The sequence below is a fragment of the Coenobita brevimanus genome, chromosome 25 (assembly GCF_032717465.1).
Source record: "Coenobita brevimanus isolate Jiangsu-jjx chromosome 25, ASM3271746v2, whole genome shotgun sequence".
Lineage (NCBI taxonomy): Eukaryota > Metazoa > Arthropoda > Malacostraca > Decapoda > Coenobitidae > Coenobita > Coenobita brevimanus.
Genome location: NC_136978.1, coordinates 4,681,786 through 4,707,512, shown reverse-complemented (window position 1 = coordinate 4,707,512; position 25,727 = coordinate 4,681,786). Strand labels below are relative to the sequence as shown.

Below are 25,727 nucleotides of genomic sequence, written 5' to 3'. Positions count from 1 at the left end.
CTAGCTCTGTGGGTTTATGACCTGAACCACACAAGGCAGCCTTTTCACCTGCAATAAGGCTCTCAATCTGTGGAAGAACTGTCAACAGCCTGCCCACTGAAATGGTAGACACAATCATTTAAACACTATTCACACCCCTGGAATCCAGGATCTACTTCATTACTGAATTTGGAAAACTGAGTTAAGATGAAAAAATAATAATAGGTAACTCAATAATAAGAATCAATTATGGATAAAGATACGTTATAATTAATCTCATCCAGCTACTTTACATGATGAATAGCTACTGTATTAACGTTCTCTGCTATATAAACAACTGGTTGATTACACTGATAATACAGAGTGCCACACTATTCTACTCGATGCTACAATCTCATTTTATTTTATTAACATATTTTTGGTCATCCATTTCAGAGGAAGTATGCAGTTCTCTTTCAAGAGTATTCTACCAGTCTAAGACTTAACTGCTTCAAAGCCAACATTGTATACAACACCTTGCATGTTCTTGTACACCAGGAAACCGTTTACTACGCTGTAGCATATGACCAAATTATGGCGCCTGGTGGTTTAGTGAGTAATTATGGTGCTCCAATCGGATTAAGCCAATGCAGGTTTATATCCAAGGGATGGTTGGGGTTTACTGGTCATGTACTGCCACTCAGGGATGAGTGAGGCTGGTCACTTTCATCTTAAATGTCAGGACCACCTTGCCTAGCCCTGGGTTCCTACGCTCATCACGGGGCAACATAGGATTAGATGATGATGATAAAGAGTACAGTGTACAACACTTTAAAACCACTATTTTGGGGCAAATGGAAAATCATCCTCTATTCACAACTCAGCCAAGTGTAAACAGTCATTGTGTTGAAGCAGCTTAGTACACAAAAATAAGATTTATCCTCTAAGGTACGGTACTCAAGGCATCACAGTTTCCAAGCCAATAGTAAACAAGTACAATATATTACTCTGCACAACCCACAGAGCAACAATGTGCTGTTTAATACTCACCCATCTGAGGCTATTTAGCACAACCCACAGCCTCGGTTCCACAAGTCTTGAAAAGAATTAGCTTCAGGTAGCAATAGCCATGTTTAACTCTTTAGGCCCAAGTATGTTATTTCATTTTATTCTTGCTGCTACCAGATAATTTAATGCAATTTCAGGATAGCACCCTAGTAATGAAGAGGTTAGTGAAGGGTACACTTTACCCCCTCCAGTTCAAAAACCTATCCTGAGCTGAGTGAAACTGTCTGGAGATAGCAAACATGAAAATAAAAAGGACATCCTCAGGCCAAAGGGGTCAGCTTTTGCCAAGTCTCTTAATACATTCCATTCTCCCTGAAGTGAAGATCTTGCAGAGTAGCAATGAAATATTCCAAGTTCACCTCCCCATAGTTGGGATCTGTGGCTGCAGCAAGAGCCGAGTTCAATGAGTTTTCTGATATATTTAAGTTGTAAACCAGGTTGTACGTTGCGGTAATGTGTTGCACCTCCTCAGCTGGCATGTAACCTGTACAAAGAATCACTGTTATGTATTTATGTCAATTTTTTTATGTTCTTTTTAAAGTTTCAATGCATTTAATACAAAGCAGTGATAAGAAATAGGGATGTAAGCATGAAAGTAAAAAAGTTGCTGCATAACAGTATTGCGCATGGAAGTGAAGCTTGGACCTTGTTGGAAGGACACAAGTCCAGAGTGAGAGCAGTGAAAATGAGTTGTTTGAGAGGAGCATGTGGAGTTACATGGAGAGACAGACTGACAAATGAGGATGTGAAGAAGCATTGTGGTGTGGATGTGGATAACACACTGAGGTGGTTTGGCCATGTGGAGAGGATGGAGAGTGACAGACTAATAAGGAAAGTGTATGTGAGTGAGATGGAGGGGGGTAGGGTGAGGCTGAAGATGAGAAGGAGTGGAGATATATGACAGAGGGAGTGTGAGCTGGGGGAAGGGCAGTGAAAAGGTGGGGGACAGGGCAACATGGAGGCAATTTGTTTGTGGCCATCCGTTATGGGATTAAAGCATCTGGCAATTGATAGATAGATAGATGTATATTTTGCCTTATTTGTGTTATTCCTACAAAGTACCCCATAATAAAATTTCATTCAGTATATAATTAACATCCTATCTCAGCATCCATGAATAATGAAACAATAAGACATCTAAATACAGTACCCACCTGACTGGTCTTGGTCAGCATTGTATACAGCTTGAGCCAGGTACTGGTAGTCACTGCTCCACTTCTGTACATCAAATCCCAGGTCCACCTCTGGCTCCAGTGCTGCTGCAGGGGGTGGGGGGGCATAACTTATGGGGACTGTAGACTGTTGCTGTTGCTGCACATCCTCAATGAAACCTTCGTCTGGCGGATACTCTGGCCGAGCTTCTAGTGGCTGGAATGAAAAAACAAAAGTACAATACTGTACTGCACAGTAAATCTTCTTATGTTGCCTTGTTTGATGTTCTTTTCTGCTATCTAACTCTTTCAATCTGATGATGTATTTTCAAATTTATTCTTGCTGTCTCTAGATAATTTTACTCAACTTAGGAGCTATTTTTCACAATGGACAGATTAAACATAGACTTCATTTACCTCATTAGTGTGGGAGGTCTCTTAGTTGAATAAGTGCCTGAAAATACCCACTGGGGAGGGGGAGCCACTGGATTGAATGGATAAAATCTACAGATATTAAAATAAAAAAAATGCCTAGATAAGTTCTACTGCTACACATAAAACTTATCTGTCAGTTTCCTCAATTTCTGAGGGCTGCCTGTAACTTCCCTTATACAAATTCTGTACATTACAATGAGCCTACAGTGTTCAGATGTCCTTTAATGTTTGTTCTGAAAATTAACCGTACTCTACTGCACTGCATTTCGTGATGTGAGAGTAAGGTGCAATCTGTACCGTTGTCTGTTGATTATACTATACACTATTTTATTAAGTGAAGATGAGTGGGAATTGTAGTCTGGACCCAAGTGTAAGAAATAATGTTTGAAAGTAATTGGAGAAAAGTTATGGTTTCTGAGAGGCATGAAGTTGCAGAGTGCACAGTGAGACTGAACAGTGAGGAAATAACAAACATGAGCACATTCACATATTTAGGTAATGCAATGAGCATGGATGGGAAATTAGAGGATGAAGTGGGAGAAAAGGTAAGGCAGCAAAGGAGGGTTACAGGTACACTGAGGCTTGTGTAAAGGAACTGGGAAGTAAAGTCACTGCCTGACTGTATTGTGATCCCCACACTAACATATGGAAATGAAGTCTGGACTCTGCTGAAAGGACATGAGTCTGGGGTAGAAGCAGTGGAAATTAATTTTCTGAGAGGAGCCAAGTGTAGAGACAGATGTCAAATGAGGAAGTTCAGGAGCACTGTGGTGATGAGGATGTGTTGGAAATGGTTAGAAGTACCCTGAGACTGACCGGCCACATGGAAAGTGAAAGACTGACTTGAAGAGTAAATGTGGGTAAGATGGAGGAGGGGAAACAGAGACCGAGACTGAGGTAGAAGAATGGGTCGAGAGGCATACGAATAAGGGTGGTGGGAGATGAGGGAGGGCAACCTAAAGGAAGAGGACAGGGCAACTTACCAGTACAGGGAATTATTTGCAGCCACCCCTTCTGGGATTGATGTCTATTATAGTAATGAGGAAGTGTTATGGAAAGGATGTAGTGGCACACTACTGTCTGATTCTGCCACCAAGCTATGGAAATAGCTGCAAAAGGACAAAATCTCCATCACATTAAAGTGGATGAACTATACCTGATGTTGATCAAAATCCCACGGCTGTCGTGGGTCCGGAGGAAGCTGGCCTACCCTAGCTTGGCGGGGATAGTGGCTGTTGCCTGCCAAAGGAAATTAAATATGTGAGCTTAATATACTGTACTATATATATTCTACAGGACCAGTTACCTTTCAACATACTGTACAGCACATCTTTGATAGGCACTCTTTTTCCCTGCAACTACTCTCTCACTTTCCCATAACTTTTAAAGCAGTACCGTATATTTTACACTACATAACATTAGTACCTTTCCTCATAGCCTCACATTCTGCCAAAACACAGTATGTTCTTTTCCTAGTCATTTATCTTGGAACCCTGCTGGTATATGGAACAACTGCTACAGTCTTGCTTTCCTTATACCATACTATTGGTGATTTTTTGTTTCATATTTAAAAAAAAAAATTTACTATAACACTGATACATGCTTTTACAACTTTCTCTCTCCATCCCAATTAATAACAGAGTACCACACAATTTCATAACTTCTGTCTCATTATCTGATATTCTGTCCCTGATCCATCAATATATACCAGTGACAGCACATTCTCTATAGCACACTGCTTCATTTCCCTCCCTCTACACTGTGTGGTTTATTGCTGCTCTACTTTTTAACCCCTCCATCTAATTCCTACACCCCTTCCCTTATCCTTAGTATTTCTACATTCTGCTGTGCACATATTTCCATGGCTACACCTTCAAATGTGGTCCCAAAGTTACAGCCTTTCAAGTTCTCGCTCTATCTTACATGCCCATCTTACCAGCAATAAGTGTGTTATGTTGTTCTGGTTTGACTCTGGTAAGATAGTCCATCAGGGATTCTATCTTGTGCATGCCAGCCCCTGTACGATCTGTAGCCAGAAGTAAGCGAGCTCGCACATCAGGTGTCAGATGGAACCCACACTTAGACAGTGCCACCTCAACCTAGGCAAAAATGCACGAGTAACATGTCCATCCATCAGGGTAACTCAAAATCATCACCCTTATCAGGAGCATACAGGCCAAGGTCTAAGCTACTCAGTCCAAAATCTGAAAGTGACCACATAAGAGGCAAGTGACGAGTCATTCTTGCTTTAAATATCTGGACTGAATGGTCTTGCCTCAAACCCCTAAGCTCCTGATGCTGACGATAATAAAGACCATACAAATGAAAATTAAGAAATACTGTATATCAATCATTTGTAACAGAAGATGGGACATTAAGAGCTTGAATCAATTGTGTAAAAGGACAATTAAAGGCAATCCTCACTATAACTTAGGGCTGCATTCCAAATTATCACAACTTTTTTCCAATAACTGGTACAGTAAAATTGGGAAACTATAGTCCGCTTTATATGTAGCAATGCATAAAATTAGGGGAATGCAGATCAGATAATTATGCTAGTAAATGTAACAATTTTTTTTTTTAACTTGTATGGTATTAAAAGAGCAAAAATGGACATAAATGTGACTTGAAACAAGGAATTATTGCAAAAAAGGAAAAATTAAGTATGAATCCAAATTATCAGTGATTAAGACTACCTGCTGGGCACTCAGGAATTCATTCCGGTCACGGTCAAGGTCATACATCGTCCCCCGGAGGTCGGCCATGTTAACTGGCATGTCAGCTAACTGGCAGTCAAGGTCCTCAATCAGTTTCACTTCATCCTTGCTGTTGAACATAACCCTGAGGGCGAGAGATTTACTAGTGGAGGGGAAACATGGAAGGTCACAGACATTATCACTAGTAACTCCTTTTATGGTTTATTTTTACTACTCCCCGTCAATTTTTTTTCAGCTTAAGAAAGGCTTCTTATATGGAAAGAAATAATGAAGGCTATTCAAACTTCCCCCATCTGAAAAGTTTCTCCTAAGCAGAATACATGTCTGAATGTAGAACAAATAAAATAAAAAATACTGTATGTCATCTGACTGAATGTGATACATTTTTGTTATTAAGTGTAAAAAATGTTTCCTTATTACCCTCACACAATCTTCTTTTTTCAAAGAAGAGAAAATATTCTGTGTTGTTCTTTATCTCCATCCTCCACTGTATTTGTTAGTTACAACAGCCATCATCTTTACAACAATTTTGCTTTCCAGAATCCTGTCAAAACTACGATCCTTTTCCTTTTTGTCGGTATCATCTTAGCTCTCAGTTTGTTGCCTCATTTCATAAGAAGTCATTAACCAACTTCATACTTCTATATTACAGTACTTGTCTTGTTCCCTCACAACCTTGTGAAACTCAATTATCACCATCCTTCATTACAGAATCTTTACTATTTTTCAGATGCCTCCACTGCTATACTTATTAATTTCTACATCACCCTTGTGTTCTCCTTTAAAACACTCTCAACCCACAAAACCATGTGTTGAAATGAGAAGGGTGTATTTGCAAAACATTTAATACTTTCATATATCAATTATCATATTGAAGCTCAACTCAGTGAGATGTTAAGACAGGTACTGCTCTCTCTATCAACACATATTTTTCTCTAACTGTGGTGGACCAGAAAACACAAAGAAGAGGTTTTATGGATGGTACAGTAACTGCCAGCCCAATATTGTCTACCTTTGGAGTATAGAGGCTGTAGGCTTGCCTACTGTAGTCCAGAACAATTAAGGTTAGGAGACTGTGCTATGCCCCTAGTAATATTTCACAGGACACCTTTCGGACCTGAACTGTGGGGCATAAGCCACACCCAGTCCCAACTCAAGAGCTCAAGCACCAAACCACCAGGTGGATGGTATTGATTCAATTTCGCATTCCCTAATGCAGTACTAACCTGTTGCGCAAATTAACTTTTCGAGGCTGCTGCTGTGGTTGCTGTTGCATCTGCTGCTGCTGTGGCTGCTGTTCACTGCCAATGGGAGCACCAGGCCTGAAAATAATCAACTTCCATTTTACACCTGAAATCAGCATTTTTTTTTTTTTATACAGGTATGACATCGGTATTAAGTGTATTCTAATTTTCTAATTTCTATAATTTACAATGAAATAAATGGCACTGTGTGCACCACAGGTGTGTAGTTATAGAGGAAGGGTACAATGAAAAATATGTGGGATAAGTTTATGCAGACACACTAAAATGAAATTGCACACCATTTACTTATCCAAGATACAGAAAGTGAATTACATGTCCCAAACAAAATGATGAAACTAGAACAATGTACCTTACTAAAAGAATTACTTGGGGAGGTAAATGAAAAATTCATATATACTAAAGTGCTTCAATGACAGACAGACAGTTAAATAGCATACACTGTATAAAGTACAGCACATTACATCATCATCCTTTCCTCTTTTTCCCAACTAATGACGGGGTGAGGTTGGCCCAAAAAAGCAAGAAACGAGAAAACATGATAGGGAAAACAATCAAAAGTAGTGTACCCAATGAAATAGGCCACACTCTCATTCTCACCAATCAAGCCCTCAGAATCTTGGCTCTACCTCACAGGTCAGACCATCTGCATATATTTACTTCTTTTGCTGTTTTCTTTATAGATGTGGTTCATGTTTCCTACCAAACAGACAATTCATCAACTATGAAGTTAGATAATAAAGTATGCCAAACCCTGATATCATGCTCCTCAATACATAATTCACTTAGCAAACTTGATCCACTCTCAGTTCCCTAGGATCATTTCCAATGCTTTGTTTTCTTACACATTCAGTTACCATATCCATCCACCTTCATCTTGGTCTAGCATGCCTCATTCAATCTCCAAACTTACTCACATATGTATACCATTTTCACCACTATTTACATCAATTCTCTCCATATAACTATAGCATATCATCTGAGCACAATCTCTTCAAATAGTCAGCAGATTCCTTCCTCCTCACCAGGTATCCTTACTCCACATCCTTCAAAAATCACACTTCCAATCCTATCCAACTCACTCTATGCATTCCACACAAACACACACACTAACACTACCTGTATTTTTACTGATCATCATTAACAGCAGAATATAATAAACCACGTAAAATATCACTTACTGGGTAAATTTAAAAAGCAATTATTAAAATATACCACAGACAAGAAAGCTAGCCTGTCACACACCCTAATGTGCAAAGTGAAAGCCAAAAGCTAGGCAATTTAGTGTATTAGATATGAGTGACAATTCAACGTTGTTCTGAGAAAGAATGCAAAACAGTTTACTTTGCAAGTACTAAGTCTTACTTCTGTTGTACAGGTGGAGGAGCCCTGAGTGCCTCCATGCGAGAGCGGGTGAGATAACTGAACATATCCTCATAGCGCACTACAGCTACAACGCTACCAGACTCCCCAAACTTCTTGCACAGACTCCTCTGGCTCTCCTCACTTAGTTGGAACTAAGGTGGGGGGATAGTTTGAGAGAGAGAGTGAGATAAAGAGCAAGCAATTTATATAACTGGCTGCTGTTGTGGCTGACCTGCAATCAAGAGAGTAGAGTGTGACAGCAAGGTCAGCATATGACATTACTGAATATGTTGAAACAATACAGTAGTGACTGACCAAATCAAGGATGAATCTGGCAACACAAAAAAACCTGTTCATACTCAAGGTTATCTTCATACTGACGTACCCGGCAAATATCGTTATGTTAGATATACTGTATAGTACCGTAGCAAGCAACATACTGTACAGTGATGAATAATAATATAATACAAGAAAGATTTAATATTTTGTTGACTTGCCAAACTTGTTTTGTGATTTCATCAAAGGAATCATACACCTTACTTTATTCTTGCCACCATACAGCTACTAGTAAACTTTCCAGCACCAACCTGAAACTTTTTGAGAGCTGCCTTTACAACATCACTAGGCAGGACCCCATCCCTGTCCCGATCCTGTGACCTCAAGTTAGCCAGTAGACTCTGTAGACTGCGCTCACTCACATCTCTCCCTTTCCTTACAACTTCATTCCTGAAGGTGGACAAAGCCTGAGGTTAACATCCATCTTTCCATCACCCAATCCAACGTTGCCCCATGAGAAGCGCAGGAGCCTGGGGCTAGGCAATTTGATCCTGACATTTAAGATGAGAGTGACCAGCCTCAATCCTCCTTCAGTGGCATTACGTGAGCAATTAACCCCAACTACTCCGTGGATATAAACCTTCACTGGCTCAATCCAATTGGAGTGCCTGAGCTTAACCATCTGGCAAAAGAACTATGAGCTCCTGGTACCAGTATGTATTTCTTTCCAGCAGTATTATATAATGTCAAAAGACTAATACAGTACAGCACTGTATCTCAAAAAAGTCACCTACAGCAAATATGTTAAAAATGATCTTGATTTATATTTCAGTCATGAATCAAGAACACTAATTCATTTCAGATAATGGACAGACTACAGTATTAATTCAACTCAAGATACCATGGCCAAAGGGCTATGGATACACTCAACATTTCCCACAGTTGTTATAATACCATCACTATGACGACATCTTTGGTCACTACTTCTGACTTCTGAATTTAAAAATATTAGACATATATCCAATAACCTCTGCAATATAATATTTTTTTTCTTATTCTGCCTACTGAGCACAAGAATTTCTCATCTTATGGAGGTTCTCTTATAGTGAAGGTGATAGAGAAAAAGCATAAATAGACTAACTTTTCATAAACTGAAGTGGGATAATTACTGTAACAGAAACAAACATGTAACCATACTTGAGGGATATATCCTCCAACTCAGACAGGGAGAAGCCTTGTTCCCTCCGCCTGCCCGAGTCCTTGATGGGTGGCAGGACAGAGAGTTTGTTGCCTCCCCTGACCCTTGGAGGTCCCTCCTGCATGGTGACCTGTCGCATGCCATCACTAGCGTTGGGTGTGACCTGGGTGCGTTGGCGCAGAACAAGGGGCACGCCACTCGGGGAAACAGCGTGCACTGTTGGGTGGGCTCTGGAAAATGAAAACTCTCCATAATAACTGTGCCAGAACAGGAATGCCAAATTAACAAATATTGCTAATCTTGCTCTCAGGTGCTGCAGTGTCACTAGTTACAGTACAGTACTACGCCACTCAGTCCACACATTCAAGGCAATGGTAGTCAGTCGATTGTCATTGAGAGGCAGTATGAGGGCAATTAACTCAAACCACCACTTCCAGGTAAGAGTTAAATTATCTCAAATCACACCACCTAAGTCACTTGAGGAAGAAATTCTGTTACTGTCAAATGAAGTTATTAGGGAACTTGCCTTCCCCACCCCCTCACATTACAATTTTCAGCTATCTTAGATACACATAGTGATGCACCATTGGACTGACTGTTTACCTTACTGCAGAAGGTTACACCAAATCACTAAGGTCAGTCTGCTCTTGCAACACAGTAAAAGTCAACATCATGTACTGAAATACATTTTTAAACAAACATCCCTTAACTCTCCCATCTCATCCAAAAAGTGGATAGGAGTCTGCAGGACATCCTGCATTCACATTCTGATGAGCCAGCAACAACAGTCACAGCAGCAGTGCAACTCTTTCACTTCTGTTGGTACAATGGGGTACCGCACTTTATTGAGGATGATCAATTGATCATCAGGTGAGGATTTAGGGGGGGGGGGGGACAGAGGGCTTACACACACTCCCAATTTCAGCTCTTCAATAACCCTCTATGTGGTAAAGTAGTTTTAGATGCTAATTTCTTGCTTCAGTGATCAGGATTACTGTACATACTGTACTAGAGTATTACTACAACTGCCTATATCATTGTACTCCTGTATATATATAACTGAGAAACATAAAAATGCATTTTACTTTGAATGTTTAAATGGATTAAGTGGCAATTCCACTATGAATCATCCCCCTCTCCTTTCCAGTGCTGGATCCAGCTCTGATGATGACAATGAAATGTCCTAGGAGATAAAGACTTCAATACTATCTCCGGCAGCCATATTCTCTGCTATGGCTCACCTGCAAACATTACAGTACTTACTCCAACACCTGATGGTTTTGTTATCAGTCCCAGTAGTCAAAGGGTTAACTGAGAATACTGTTATCAGATAAATTGCAACCTCACTTTTTCTTTTACAGTATTCTGTATTAGTAACAGCAAAGCCTGTCACAAACAGCCCAAAGTGACACAAAATGGCTTTAAACTACTGATGAAATTATGCAGTTTTCTGGCCTGTTACAAATGAAGAACATTGTCCAAATGAACCCTACCAGTACTTTTTTTGGTATAACTTTAGAAGTAACCAACGTTACCAATTTTCATTATATTACGTCCCTGAACTATTAAGACTTACCTTTTAAGCCTAGTTTGAGTTGGAGGAGCAAATTTTGTATGGGAAGTCATATAGTGGCTTTGGTTAGGCTATCGCTCAATAGCGGATGAATGTCGCGCCATATTGGCTGGTGCAGGCGTGTGCACTTGGTCTATGTCAGGCCCTAGGTTAGGCCTAGTTAGTTTGGGTTAGTTTAATGCAAAATGGTGTGTTTTTAATTAATTCTGATCTTGATTTTGGGGGATAAACCCTCTTTTGGAGATCTTACTCAAAATTCCAAAAGGGGGATTTTCCCCCCAAAATGAAGGTCAAAACTAATTAAAACAGTATTTTGCATTGGAAAACATAAAAATAATATTAAAAGAAAACGTTGGTTACTTCTAAAAAATTTACCTTTTTTTTATTTTTATTTTTTTTCATGCCTCCCCATCATACTGTGGTGAGAGGGTCTCTCTCTCTCTCTCTCTCACAAATATAATTGAGGTTAGCATTCACACAAATAAAGATCAGCTGAGAAAGATAATAACATAGGGCATGTTTTGGCCTAAGTTTAATCCCGGACCGAGATACAAGTCGAGGCACAGGCCTGGTCCTGGGTTGGAGTGATAAATGATTGCGGATCCACCTGAGGCTGTCCACCTCCCCAAGGTGGCCTGAGCTGGGCCTGGACAATCCAGGATTGTGACGTCACACCAAAACAAATATAGCGTCAGCTCCTATGTTGTAAGTGCCGTATTTATTTATTATTATTTTTTTTTTAGTAATATACTGATAAAATACTACTGCCAGTTACTAAGGCGGGTATAAGGGGCTCAACTGTAACTGATTTCGTCAGTAATGGGACATCATTGCTGAAAATGAGAGCAGAGTTACTGCTGACCAAGTCATCCATTTGAACTTTCAACCGGCATCGTTTTGTTTACAATCAGGAAGGGCACTGGCGTGTTGCCATGGCAACAGGACAAACCGATCTGAAACTATCTATTTATCTATTGCCAGACGCCTCCATCCTGTTCGAGGTGGCCACAAACAAATTGCCTCCACATCGCCCTGTCCCCCGCCTTTTCACTGCCCTGCTCCCAACTCACACCACCATCTCTCATATACCTCTCCACCCCATCCCTCCATCTCAACTGCTGGACTGTTTTGGTGTGACCCTTCTGGATCGGTAATCCGCCTCGATCCTAATCCGATTCCACTAACCCCGCCAAAATAGGCCTCATCATTCATCTGACTAACTCTGGAGTATGCACCAGTAATCCGTGCCCGTATTAATAAAAACTCCTAGGAGTAAAAGTTCCTTTCAAAGTGAAATTTGGCTCCTAACTTCTAGAAGTACTCCTAAAAGTTACTTTCAACTCCTAAGTTTACTTGTAAGATCGCTAAAAAATAAAAGTCCTCCACAAGGACTTTTAAGGAGTTAGGAGGGCTTTTAGCGACAGTAATCACAGTAGCTGCGTCCCTCAAACACCAAGAGACAAGACAACATAGACCATGGCTGACCGACACCATCCACCATGCAGAAATTTTCGAGCTCGGGAGGATGCATTCATGGAATATGATGATCAAGAACTTGTAAGAAGGTACCGTTTCGATCGTGAGGGCATTCTGTTTATTACTGATTTAGTAAGAGATGTACGGTACTGGAAAGGCCCACACATTGAAACCATCCTCTCACATCCGAGATGAAAGTGTTGATACTATTTAGGTACCTTGCAACTGGAAAAATGCAGCAGTGTAATTGTGATGACTTTGGACCATCGCAGCCATCAGTGAGCAATGTGATAACGGAAACACTCTATGCTCTAACTGCTCCACACATTGTTAAGAGGTTTGTGAAGGTCCCTCGTACACTCCCTCCGTCCAGTTTCTCTTTCTCCTGAATTTTTCTGCAGCCGTGGAATCTTGAAATTGTGCCATTGTTGACAGTCACTGTACCATGTACACACGATGCCCCGATGGTAGCAGGCACGATCAGCTGACCACACGATGTGTTTACATTTTATCCATTTTATCGACATTCGTAAAGAATCATAATATATGATCAAATAGATGTTGTTTCTATATATAAAAGCTAGTTTTTCATTTTTAAACTACATACTGATACTCTGAGGCTTTGTAATGGTAATTTTTAAAATATATTAACCAGAGATTCTTCGTGTTGGTAACACTTCATGGTAGGAGCGAAATTACTACTACGAGTCCTCCTAGGAGTCTCAGCTACAACCACTTTTAGTAGTAATTTTAGGAGTACTTCTGGAAGTTTTTATTAATACAGGCACAGTCGAATCTGCATCTCAAAAGACACGACTGAAAAGGTGCAAAGGGCCGGTACAAGATGGGTACCAAGCTTAGATCTAAGCTATGAAGAAAGACTAAAAATTATACCTACCAACATTACAGGAGAGGAGACATGATTGTTATATAAATGCATCACAGGAAAAGAGAAAATAAATGTAAATGAGTATATAACCTATGGGGAAGCAACATCAAGAGGACATTGCAAAAAACTGTACAAAAAGAGAGGTGATATAGACGTAAGGAAATTCAGTTTCCCATACGAATGAAAGTGTCAAAAATATTCATAAAGTTAAAGACAAGTATGATAATAATGGTTCAAAACACGGGACAGTACGAACTTGACCAATTCCTGTAAACATACAATTAGGTAAGGAAAGAACATCATACTCTTCCTTTCTCTCTACTTGAAGGGAGGTACCTTTCGCTTTTTGTACCTTACATTATTTTAACTTGTGCACTTTTCTCGCCGATGGCAAGAGTATGATGGACTGAGGTAGAGACCGTGCTTCTGCTTCAGTATGTCCTTTGTGCAAAGTTTGAGTTGACCATTTTGTGCTGTCGGTTAGAAAGTGGGACGGACAATTGGGGGTGGGGGCCTGTACTGACAATCATGTCACAGCAATAATCAATCTACTACCACATTCCAACGTTTACTGGATAACAGGTGTGTGCATACCGAACGTTTGATGTCTTACATTATCATACGGTGTTTTGATGTTATGCCAGACTACACTATCTAATATTTTAGACTGGTAACTTCAAACCCTAACCTTCCTTCTATTAATATTAGTATGGCCGTGGTTAGGATTACGGCAGCCGTAAGTATATCTCACGGACTACGATTAGGGCAGCTGTTATCTACACTCGCGGACTACGATTACGGCAGCCGTAACCTACCTAACTTAAAGCTATTTCTTACCTAACCGAAACACCAAACATCGCCGAATTCTAGCGGTTAACCTAACTTAACCTAATAAATCTAGGATTCATTATACATACAAAAGCTCTGTAAGAGCCGTAATCGTAGTCCGTGAGTGTATAATTACTGCTACCGTAATCCTAACCACTTCGTATTAATATTACTGTGACTCAGGTAGCTGAACATACTGCTAGAACTGCACCCTGGTAATATGAACATATATATTGGATATTGATTTGCCGATCGTGAAATATGCCGTTACCCATAAATTAGGTAGTGGAATAGATGACTAACATTACTCCTCCATTATACAGGGCAACCAACCTCACTGGTAAATTATACAGGATGTAAACATTTTAATTACCTCATAAATATGGTTACACTTCAAGTGAAATAATCTACTGCATAGGCCTCATCATTTTTTACCTAAAACACATTTCACTTCATGGTATCCGTTTTGCATCTTGATTGTAAGCTGCTTTCTTTTCCATACTGAGTCGACCCACGCTATATTGAAGGTAGCTGTTCCATAAGTTACGGGCACGCCATGATGCCAGTTACCATCTGAGCCTTCTAATATGTGGTATGTAAAACGAAATACGAGAGCGCATGAGTGCGAATAAAGAATATTGGAAACTAACACCATTTGGGTCACAAAACGAACTTCTGTGTTGGCCCAAGTTTATCCCGAGACTAATATCCATTTATAGCAATATGACTCAGTTTCATATTTGCTACTGAAAACGATTTGACTGATTAGATAATATTTATTGATGAGAAAGTTACTGAGTACCTACACAACAAAAGGAGTTATTAACATTCGAAAGACATTGCATTATATATATATATATATATATATATATATATATATATATATATATATATGTGTGTGTGTGTGTGTGTGTGTGTGTGTGTGTGTGTGTGTGTGTGTGTGTGTGTGACGGAAAAAAACAATGGTTTCAAAAAGACCAAAATTCAATTTTGAGGCTTGGCAGAACAAAGGGGAAAACATGAAGAGGTTTCACAATAAATCACTGTTCACCGTCGCCATAAAATGCATACTGGGCAACACAAAGACATAAGTTACAAGATTTGGGGTGCCTTATATATATATATATATATATATATATATATATATATATATATATATATATATATATATATATATAATGAATGTCTAGGTGCTAAGAAACCCAAAGTGGATGGTGAAGACGAAGGCTCCAATATGATCAAAATCAAAGTTTTGTAGTCGCCAAGCAATGTGACACTGGCCTGCCCCTGGAACGCCTGATCCTCAAAGAAACCTAAAATATGTACAAATTTCGGGACATCAGTGTCGATAATAGGTAGGTCATAACTGGCGATAGTTGTGATGTAAGAGTTAATGGAATAGTTAGCCATAGATACTATTACCTGGGTCTGGTGGGTCACGCGATGATAAACGCCGTTTTCCCACACACTGGGCCGGCCATTGGACACAGGAAATAGGCGACATTTCAGGGCTATGGCCGTGCCCAAATCCATGTTGGTTTCCAGACATAACCTGTGTTCACCAGGCCACGCACTGACTATCCATTAACAAATATTTCTTGCATAAACTCGCCCGGGTACTCCAGCACCAGGAGGCCGCTGCCTACACCTTCAAGATACGATTTCCAACCCTGATGCAACCGACATTTGTGAGCATATATCATTGCCAAGTAATCCGAACAGAAAACCGAACTCAGCCTCTTGATGCAAATTCTTTACATTAATGACTTGGGTGCAAAATGTCACACTGTTATTCATAACAATATCTACATCACTTACATAACTACCGACAAAATACCCATCATCAAAATCGATATCAGTTTGTTCTGCCTGCAATCCCAGTTGACAAACTGCTGATAGAGGAATTGTGGTGGTTCTTGCACCACTATTAACATCATAAGATTTTGTGAGCCAATTTTGGCCTCAGAGAAATAAAAACCTGTTTTTTCATCACGCGAGAGATTAATTCGCCACTTCAAATTATTGAAACCCATTTTGAAAGGCTTACCGTCCTAATTCAACCTACAACTCCAAAGTCCTAATATCAACTGACGCCGTGACATACAACAGCAGTCTTACGAAAACTCGCCCGGGATAGTCAAGTGAGCATATACAAATATCTTCGTGCAACAATAAAATTGTAATATATATATATATATATATATATATATATATATATATATATATATATATATATATATATATATATATATATACCCCGGACGTGTTTTCGGAAGACTTGTTAGCTAACTTAGCTGCCGCTTGCGATTTTCCTTACTCTCCGTTATTTAAACTTGGCTTCGTATTTTAACCCATTCACTACGGTTGCTGGTCTTGGATATTTAGTCAGGCTAACATAAAACTATTTTGTTCAGCAGAGATAAATCTTGACTGTTGGAGGCTTCAAATTACAACGTTATCTCCTGTAACATTGGGCGGCATTCTAGTACGGTTATGGAACATACGAACACTTCTTCCTTACCTATTTATTTGTAATTCCACCGTGTTACTAAATTCTTGTGTGTTATTCATGCAGTCCATATTGAAACTGAAAAAAACATCAGAAGCACAGCAGGGGATGTAGTTTGGAAAATAAACGTTATGGAGAGGTGTTTGGGAGCCTCCGTTGCCGACGAGAATACGGGCCATTATCTTGGCTGCTGATAAACCAACAAATACGGTATTCACTTTAACCTGGTTTAAATTGCCATATTCTCATCTTGAACACTGGGCCATACCGGTAGTAAGAGATAAACACTAGAATATGGTGCTTGTCATGAAGAAGTGCTTTGGGAAAGATGTAGAGCCATAGTATTACCTTACTCTGTCGCCGAAGTGCGGTAAATAAGCTGCAAAAGGATGAAAATCGCCAAGTTACGGTGAACGAACTATAGGAATTTTATGAAGCTAACACCAGGCGATTTAGTTCAGTCTTGGGAAATCGTAGCAGTAAATGTTTTAATATAAGTTTGTGTGTGTGTGTGTGTGTGTGTGTGTGTGTGTGTGTGTGTTAATCTCAGTTTGTCAAAAGAGTGAGGATTGTACTCGATTTCGCTGTGTCCTCACTATTGATCCCTCCTCCAGTTCGGTGGGGCATTTTTCTTCATTTCTGCACTCCGGGCGATTTTATTCAGCCTGGGGCCACTTTTGAAACTAGAGAGTGTCGATATATTCTTCATTAACCCTTTTTATGTTGTAGAAAGTAAGAAAATCGTCTGGAAGTAGCAAGACTAAAACAAAAAACTCATCGGATTGAAGGGATTGAAACAAGATTTGCGTGAGGTCATAGCTCATTTTTTATTTGTATTTTTCCTTCAAATTGCGTCCGACTTTGGATATACCGTAACACCTCTTCCTTACCGATTTATTTCTGATTCTGCTCCGTTGCTATATTTTTGTGTGTTATCCATGCAATCTAATTCGATATTAAAAAGACACAAGAAGCAAACCTGGGGATATTAATGAGTAGTTTGGATAATAAATCGTTAAGGAAGAGGTGTTAGGGAGCCATCTTACGCGACGAGAATACGGGCCAAAGATTTCATTCATCTGAGTTAGCCATAATACGAGACTGAAAGCAGATATTGATAACGTTAACCCTCTCAGCTTCGGGACACGTCTAGGATTATCTGTCAACTACCTCCAGACGATTTTATTCAACTGAGCCCTTAGAACCTGAGATAAGAAGAAAGGAAAGAGAGAAGGAAGGAAGGAAGGAAGGAGAGAAAGATATTAAGAAAGAAAGGAGAACATGAAGAAAGACATTAGGAAAGAAAGAAAGAGAGGCGTTCAGTAAGAAAGACATTAAGAAAGAAAAATTACATTAAGAAAAGAAAGATATCAGGAAAGAAAGAAAACAGGAAAGAAGCAAAGACATTAAGAAACAAAGGAAGAGATTGAGAAACACATTAAGAAGGAAAGGAAAACACTATTGAAGCAGACCAAAATTATAAACCACACCAGCATTATTACTTTTCAAAATTATTTCTCTCTTTCCCTCCACCGTGAATGATTGCGTGTGTGAATGGCGGGAAGAGTGACGACGGATTGCAATGTTCACCTGTTAGTATTATTCTGCGTAGGCGTGACCACTTAGTAAGGTTTTCTCGCCTGTGTGTGTTTCTGCATGGCACACTGAGGGTAAATATATCGTGAGGGGCGTGACACACACACACACACACACACACACACACATACACACACACACACACACACACACACACACACACACACACATACACACGATGAAAAATAGAGACCATTTATATTAGCTGGCCATTAACCTCACGAGAAAAAAGCAAAACAAAGGAATATTAACTGGTCGATGAAAAGCGATAAAAACAAAGGGGAATGACTTTATAGTGGCCATGAACTGCAAGACACCCTGTGCATGATGGTACGGTTTGCATATCAGATCTATATTTATTACGCCTGCACATATATCTTGACGTATTCTCATCAAAACGCTTCATTTCATCCTTTTATCAGCAGGAACTTTATATACTGACATTGTGATCATCTAAGTTTTTTTTATTTTTTTTTTTTGTGTAGTCAGGTGAACAGAGTGAAAATAACCACCTTTGCCTTCAGTGTCTAAGATAATAACGCCATCATTAGAGTTCCTCTGTAAATTTGTGCCTTGTTAAGTGTTGGGTGGGGTGAGGGTCGCTGGGCATGAGTGGGTCTGTCAGGCTCAGGAACGCAGTCATATTTGTTTAGGCTAGTCTACCTATTCATTTCACTTCCTCTGGTCCTGTTTCGCTTGATCCGGCTGTAATTTCGCTCAAGCAGGGTGTAATTTCCCGTAAGAGGCACTGGCCACATCCTGACACTGCCACCTCCACCATCATCGTCACTTCATTCACCACTACTATCGACCTCCACCATTGTCACTACCACTGCTATCAGTACCACCACCGTTTCTGTCACTACCACCACCAACAATATCACTACTACCATCACCAGTGCTACCACACCATATCAATACTACCATCACCGGCATCACCGCACCTACAGCACCACTATCATCGCTACCATCACTACCACTCCTACAACCATTACTACCATCACCACCAGCTACTTCGCCACCACCTCCACCACAACGACCACCACCGGCAACCGAACGTCATCACAACCACTTGAAGCACCACTTATCATCATCATCATCACCATCGATCATACCACGTGAAGTACCTGGCACGTGGCTGGTGTGTGTGTGTGTGTGTGTGTGTGTGTGTGTGTGTGTGTGTGTGTGTGTGTGTGTGTGTGTGTGTGTGTGTGTGTGTGTTTTACTCTAACGAATTTTAGACTTTATTTTTTCTAGGCACATTGCTAGTACCGTATATATATTTTTGTGTGTGTGTTATCTCTTCCTGTTTTTTAATCCGTCCTGCACCGTTTACATTACTAAAAAATAATCATGATAATGATGAAGATGATGATGATGATGATGATGATGATGATTATGACGATGATGATGGTGATGACGATGATGATGGTGATGACGATGATGATGTTGATGATTCGACGAGAAGAACATTCAGAGTTCAAAGGATTAAGTTTGATATAGACTTTGTTATATTTCCATGCTATTAATAAAAAGAAGATGAAGAAAACCACCTGCCCTCCCTCCCTCTCTCTCCATCAAGCACATTCCTCCACGAGCCGATGAATATCATGTGGAGGATTTGTAAAAGCTACTGAGCAATATAACAGCAAAAAGGAATTCCTTGCTCAATTTTCCTTTCCTTTTTTTTTCTTATTCTTGTCCTTCAAATAAAAAAAAATAATGGTAGATGTCCACCAAGGATTATCTTCGAGGTGCAGTGACTGTATGGAAACGAAATAGGGGTGTTGTGTAGAGGTGTGGCAGGGTGTGGCAAGGTGTAAGGTGTAGCAGCATGTCGGTATGGCAGGGTGTAAGGTGTGTCAGATTCATGCAGTGTAGCAAAGTGGTGCAGGGTGCTGTGGTGCAGGGTGTGGGCGTGGCATGGTATAAAGTGTAGCAGAGTGTTGTGATGCAGGGTGTTGTGTGGCAGGGTGCTGTGTAGCAGGGTGTTGTGTGGCAAGGTGTTGTAGTGCGGTGATGTGGGAGAGGGTGTTGTGTTGCAGGGTGTTGCGTGGCAACGTGTTGTGCTGCGGTGTTGTGGGGGATGGCGTTGTGGTGTAGTGTTGTGGTGCAGGGTGTAGGTGTAAGACTGATGGGGTGTGTGGTATATCAATGACGACCATGTGCCAGGGGTCAAGGCTGTCTGAAAATGGTGAGTCATTAGGGAGGCAGTCAGGAGGGACATTAGACAAATGGCAGGGTAAGAGGTGTGTGTGGGGGGAGGGGGGAGGGGTAAGTAGTGAGGACGGGGGCAGGGGCAGGAGATAGGGTGAGGGGTAAGGGGGGAAGAAGGAGTGAGAGGTGAGGGGTGAGGGAGGGGTCAGGAGTGAAGGGAGAAGGACGAGGAAAGTGAGATGAGGGGGTGAGGGATGAGGGAGGGATAAGAAGGAGGTCAGGGGCGAAAGAAGAGGGATGAGGTGAGTGTGGTGAGAGGGGTGAAGGTGAGGGGTAAGGAGTTGGGATGGGCAGGTGAGAGTGAGGGAAGAATGAAGGAAGTGAGATGAGGGGTTAGAAAGGGATAAGGAGGGTGTCAGGAGTGAAAGGAGAGGGATGAGGTGAGGGTGAGGGTGAGGGGTGAAGGAGATAATGGTGTTTAGGGTGTATGTAAGGGTGTGATGATTGATATACTGTATGTTCCCCCAGGCTCACGGTCACCTTTCCTATATTTACTCACCAGGACACACTGGTACACCTGCCTTACCTGTATTTAGTGTAGGGTTTATTTACTTAGTTTATGTATGTATGTATGTATGTGTGTGTGTGTGTGTGTATGTATGTATGTATGTACAGTATGTGTGTGTATGTATGTGTATGGCTGTATGTATGTTTGTATGTATGTATGTACTGTTAACCTATTCTGTGGCAAGAAAATAGAGCATTACAGTAACTTGGCAACATAACTGATATTAATACAAAACAATAGTTTGAAAGTCTTTGTGATTATGGTATTACTGATAAGAGTGCTGTTATGTGCATAGTTGTTGGCCATAGATCTCAAGGTATATTAATTATAGTAATATATGTATAATCATCACTATGGCTTGTTGATTATTTATTTATTTATTTATTTATTTTACTCCAGGTCCAGATCTTTCAACTTGTGTGCTGGGATAGACGGCGGACTGAGAACGAGTTGGCAAGGAGGTTGGCATTTACATAAGGGAGCCCAGAACACCTCCAGTTCAGTTAAACCACAGGTTAGTCCAACGTCTCAGTACATGCTAACCAGACTGACGCTCTACCGAGTTCCTTTTACTCTTAAACTGCATTGTGGACAAGTGATAATGTTAGTTAAATCTGGCGTGGCGGGACCGTAGATTTATGAGACTTGTTGCACCGTGACAAGACCTAGCCTATCACAAGCTCCTCCCTCCGTAAATTATAATATGGGACACGGTGGGTAACAGAGGGCAATCTATATCCGCAATACAATAGCTAAGCGTAAAACGTAGCCAACAGGGAAGTTATGATGCTAGAAAGAAGCGCGAAGACGAAATGTTGCGTGAAACTAAAGATTACGGAGTTGGGACACAGATTTATGGGGACATTTTTACTGAGGACACCCCTCATTGGATGCAGCGTCAGGAGATAGGTACAGGAAGTAATGTAATGGGTAAAAATTATAAAGAGAAATAGTGCTAAAAACAGGCACAGGGACGAATAATTGTACTGTGAGGTTGCTTAGTACAGATTTGGAGATTTTTTTTTTTTTTAATCGTCTGTATTCTTACAACTCAAATCGAGAAGGGAAAGAGAAGTCCCCAATTTAAGATGAACATTTATGGAACGCGTATGGTTACTGGATTAGATTAGCCTGCATCCCACATTACAGAGCTGGATCAGGAACGTTGTAGTGAGGCCAGACGTGTCCTTTCTTCGTCACGTGTTCTAAAGGTATCGTAAAAACACTTAGGTAATACTGTTGAAAGAGAAGGTTATGTGGGGAATGTGCTGAAATAAGGGATTCAGCGAGGAAGGAAAATCGTGTGGAATTTTGAGCAATAGTTGTGGGAAGTGTGTGTGTGTGTGTGTGTGTGTGTGTGTGTGTGTGTGAGAGAGAGAGAGATCCATTTTTTACAAGTTCTAGCTAACCTGACCTTCATATCGGTTTCTGTGTCACTGAGAACCAAGAACTCTACATTCCGAAATCCGGCCAGGGACACCACCACCACCACAACCACAACACAAGGCTAAATATCTAATGGATTTTCTTCACTGTTTTCATCTTATTCTTTTTCCCGCCTACGTTGTTTCGCTGGTCAATTATTTATGCCCCGTGCGACCTTGACTTTTGTGGCGGGACGGGAGGGTAAGATTCAGGGAAATGATAACTTATTGACGCCTGGGATGTGTTATTTCTTCTCATCTTCTCTTTTAATCAGCTTAGGATAATACTTTTCCAGCTGGAGGGGTTAGATATAGGCTTAATAAATCCTCTTTTCTTGTATGAGAGTTGAAAAAATCGTCTAGTAGCAAAATGAATAAAAAAATGACGTCCTTCGGGTACAGAGGATGAAATGGTGGTCGAGCAGAAGTGCTATATGTAAGAGTGGAGGGGTGAATGAGGGGTGGTGGCGGAGATATGTGGGAGAATGTAAGGGTGGAGGTGTGTGTGTATGTGTGTTGTGTGTGTGTGTGAGTGTGTGCGTGAGTTGATGTGCGTGTGATTGAGGCTGCGCGTGTGAGTGAGGGTGTGCGTACGCATGTGTGAATGTGCGTGTAAATGAAGGCGTGCGTGCGTATGAATGAGGGTGTGCGTGTGAAGGGTAAGTAATGGAAGGGGTAGTGTAGTGTAGCAGAGTGTAGTGTGTTTACGACTCCTAGGAAACATTGACTTGCCCTTCGTTGTGTAAAGCCTGCTCCAGATTCTTGTGTGTGTGTGTGTGTGTGTGTGTGTGTGTGTGTGTGTGTGTGTGTGTGTGTGTGTAACCACGTGTGGGGTTAGGCAGGACACTCTTCTAGCATACTCTAACTCTCTCTAGACGATTTCATTCAGGAGAGATATACTAACTGAGGGGAAATTAGATACGGTCTTCATTAACCCCTTCAGTATGGGAGGGAAGTTGAATAGAGAAATCTGATAGCAAAAATAAAACACATAAGACGCCACAATACTGGAGAGGTTAAGTTACAGCCATTATGGAGGAGGAGGAGGTGGAAGAAAAGAAGAGGAGGAGGAGGTGGAGGAAGAGAAGGAAGAGAAGGAGGAGGGGGAGGAGGTGGTGGTGGAGGAAGAGAAGGAGGAGGAGGAGTAGGAGGATATTGGGTAACGATTATCCACAATTATGTAGTTCTTGCGGGGGATGTGAGGGAGGGGAGCGACTGGGGGAGGGGGTGATGACTGAGGAAGAAGGAAGGTGATGACGGGGGAGAAGGGAAGTGATGACAGAGGGAGAAGGGAGGTGATGACAGAGAGAAAAGGGAGATGATGGCAGGGAGAAGGGAAGTGATGACAGAGGGGAAAAGGGAGATGATGACAGGGAGAAGAAGGGAGGTGATGACAGAGGGGGAAGGTCTGGTCACAACATCTACTTCCCCCCACCTCCAATTGCCTTAAAGAACATAATGGCTTTCTCAACCTTTCTCGTTCTTTACCCTCTAATTAGAATCAACACTACTAGTTTTTTGTTCCCCTCCCCACACATATGTGCAATCAGAACTCATCCACCTACCAATATGTATGTATGTATGAATTTATGTATGTATTATGTATGTATGTGTTATGCATGTATGAATTTATGTATGTACTGTATATATGTATGTATGTGCGAGGCCATACATAAAACCACAGCCCATCATCCAGTGCAATTGTATGTGGCCAAGGCCAACATTATAGTGTATTCATGTTCATATATATTGCATGTGAATAACTAACCTAATTTTTGGTGGAAAAGTTGGCTGCCATAACATGCTGTTGACTTGTGACATAGCTACTATAAATGATAGAGATATGATTAGTATAACTGTGGTATGATAGTTATAACCGACGTAGAGGTATAGCAAAACTGACATGCGGAACTGTACAATGAGGTATAATAACGCTGGTCTACTTACGGTGCAACGGCGGTATAACTAGGTGTAACTCGTGTGTAACTTACTGCCTGTTACGAGGGTACACTGTGTCGCGAGTCACCACAGCGCAGCACATCCCGATCTCTGCACCTCCCTGCACCTCACATGCCCATCATCATCATACTTCCATTTCCGCGACAGTTCACAGGGCAGTGTAATGTCATTTAGTTTCTTCGTTATAACTCGAATAGCTTTGCCTCCCTCTCCCTTTTTTTTGGCGTTCTTTCTTCTATTTAGTGTGTCTGTTTCTATCTCACTTTCCCATTTTCCTATGTTCTTTCTTTTTTTCCCCTTGATCCACTGTTCCTCGAAAATTTTCAACTTCACCTTGGTTTCATATCTGCTTTTGTTTATGTTTTTTTTTTCCTTCCTGCTTATTTTTTTTATTTTAATCCTTTATTTCCAAGTGTATTTTCTTACCTTCTTTTCCTCTTGTCTCCTGTCCACTGGTTATCGTCTCCCCTATACCTCTTTCCTAGATTTCCTTGCACTCTTGTACCCTCTGTTTCAGTTCCTTCCCTATGTCTCCTTTAAATACCGTCACTCTGTCTCCAAGTTTTCCTTACGCTCCTGTTTCCTTTAAAGCTTAGATTCCTTTCCCTGCCTTTCTTTTTTCTCTCCTATCTTTTTTTCTTTCTCCAGTATTTGGTTGTCACCAAGCTGTTCTTTCTATTGATTTTTTTTTTGTTTTAGTTTTGAAGTTTTTTTTTTTTTTTTTTTAAACTCCTCACAATGCTTGTGTATAGGTTTTCGCGAGTTTATATAAAATATATCGCCATGTCATTAATCACTGAGTTAGTGCTACAAGTTTATTAACAGTCACACACTAAAACATCTGTGTTCTTTGTCGGGTGAACGGAGATTGAAACAAATATGCAAAAATCGAAAATTGTTTGGCATCCATTGACTACAACTGTACTTAACCCCGGATGCGCGACTTGTTACTTCACTTCCTGCCTTGCCCGAGAGAACTGACCGATTGACAATGCTGAGTGACCACACCTGGCGAGATTCACGCAGAGTGAGCGCAGAAATGTCGCTAGGTAAAAGACTTCTGAATTAGCTAGGAAAATGGTAATATTTTAAAGTATCAGTTACATATTAGCAAAATCTCAATAACAAAGCTTGATTTCAGAGTGTTAGCCATATATAATTGCCGCCTGATATTTGATGAGCTGTTAGTTAAATGGGCCCTAGAGTACCGCCAGGTATAAAGGACAAAAGATACAGCAAGAAAAATGCTAAAATCTCAGGAGTATCAGTAGCATGTGAACAAAATCTCCAATACATCACTAGATTTCAGGGAACTAAC

The 25,727-nt window shown here is 40.7% G+C and overlaps 1 protein-coding gene across 1 annotated transcript; it reads right to left on the bottom strand.

Annotated features, from left to right (window-relative positions):
• Nucleotides 1–287: 287 nt before the first annotated feature.
• On the bottom strand, nt 288–24,495 carry LOC145393748 (uncharacterized). Its single transcript, XM_080267793.1, has 10 exons — nt 24,442–24,495; nt 9,430–9,660; nt 8,544–8,682; nt 7,957–8,108; nt 6,556–6,651; nt 5,309–5,453; nt 4,549–4,711; nt 3,769–3,851; nt 2,181–2,394; nt 288–1,510 (listed from the first exon to the last, which is right to left on the bottom strand). Exons 1-10 carry the CDS (start codon nt 24,489–24,491, stop codon nt 1,320–1,322), a joined length of 1,464 nt encoding a protein of 487 aa, XP_080123919.1. The 5' UTR covers nt 24,492–24,495; the 3' UTR covers nt 288–1,319.
• Nucleotides 24,496–25,727: the final 1,232 nt, after the last annotated feature.

What these genes read in the sequence shown, in the direction of transcription:
- LOC145393748 (XM_080267793.1), bottom strand. Translation starts at nt 24,491, where the DNA reads ATGTGCTGCGCTGTGGTGACTCGCGACACAGTGTACCCTCGTAACAGG. An exon ending in TTGGAGGATATATCCCTCAA is followed by an intron (nt 8,683 to 9,429) that starts GTATGGTTACAT and finishes GTCCACCTTCAG; the next exon opens with GAATGAAGTTGTAAGGAAAG. An exon ending in CCTCCACCTGTACAACAGAA is followed by an intron (nt 6,652 to 7,956) that starts GTAAGACTTAGT and finishes GATTATTTTCAG; the next exon opens with GCCTGGTGCTCCCATTGGCA.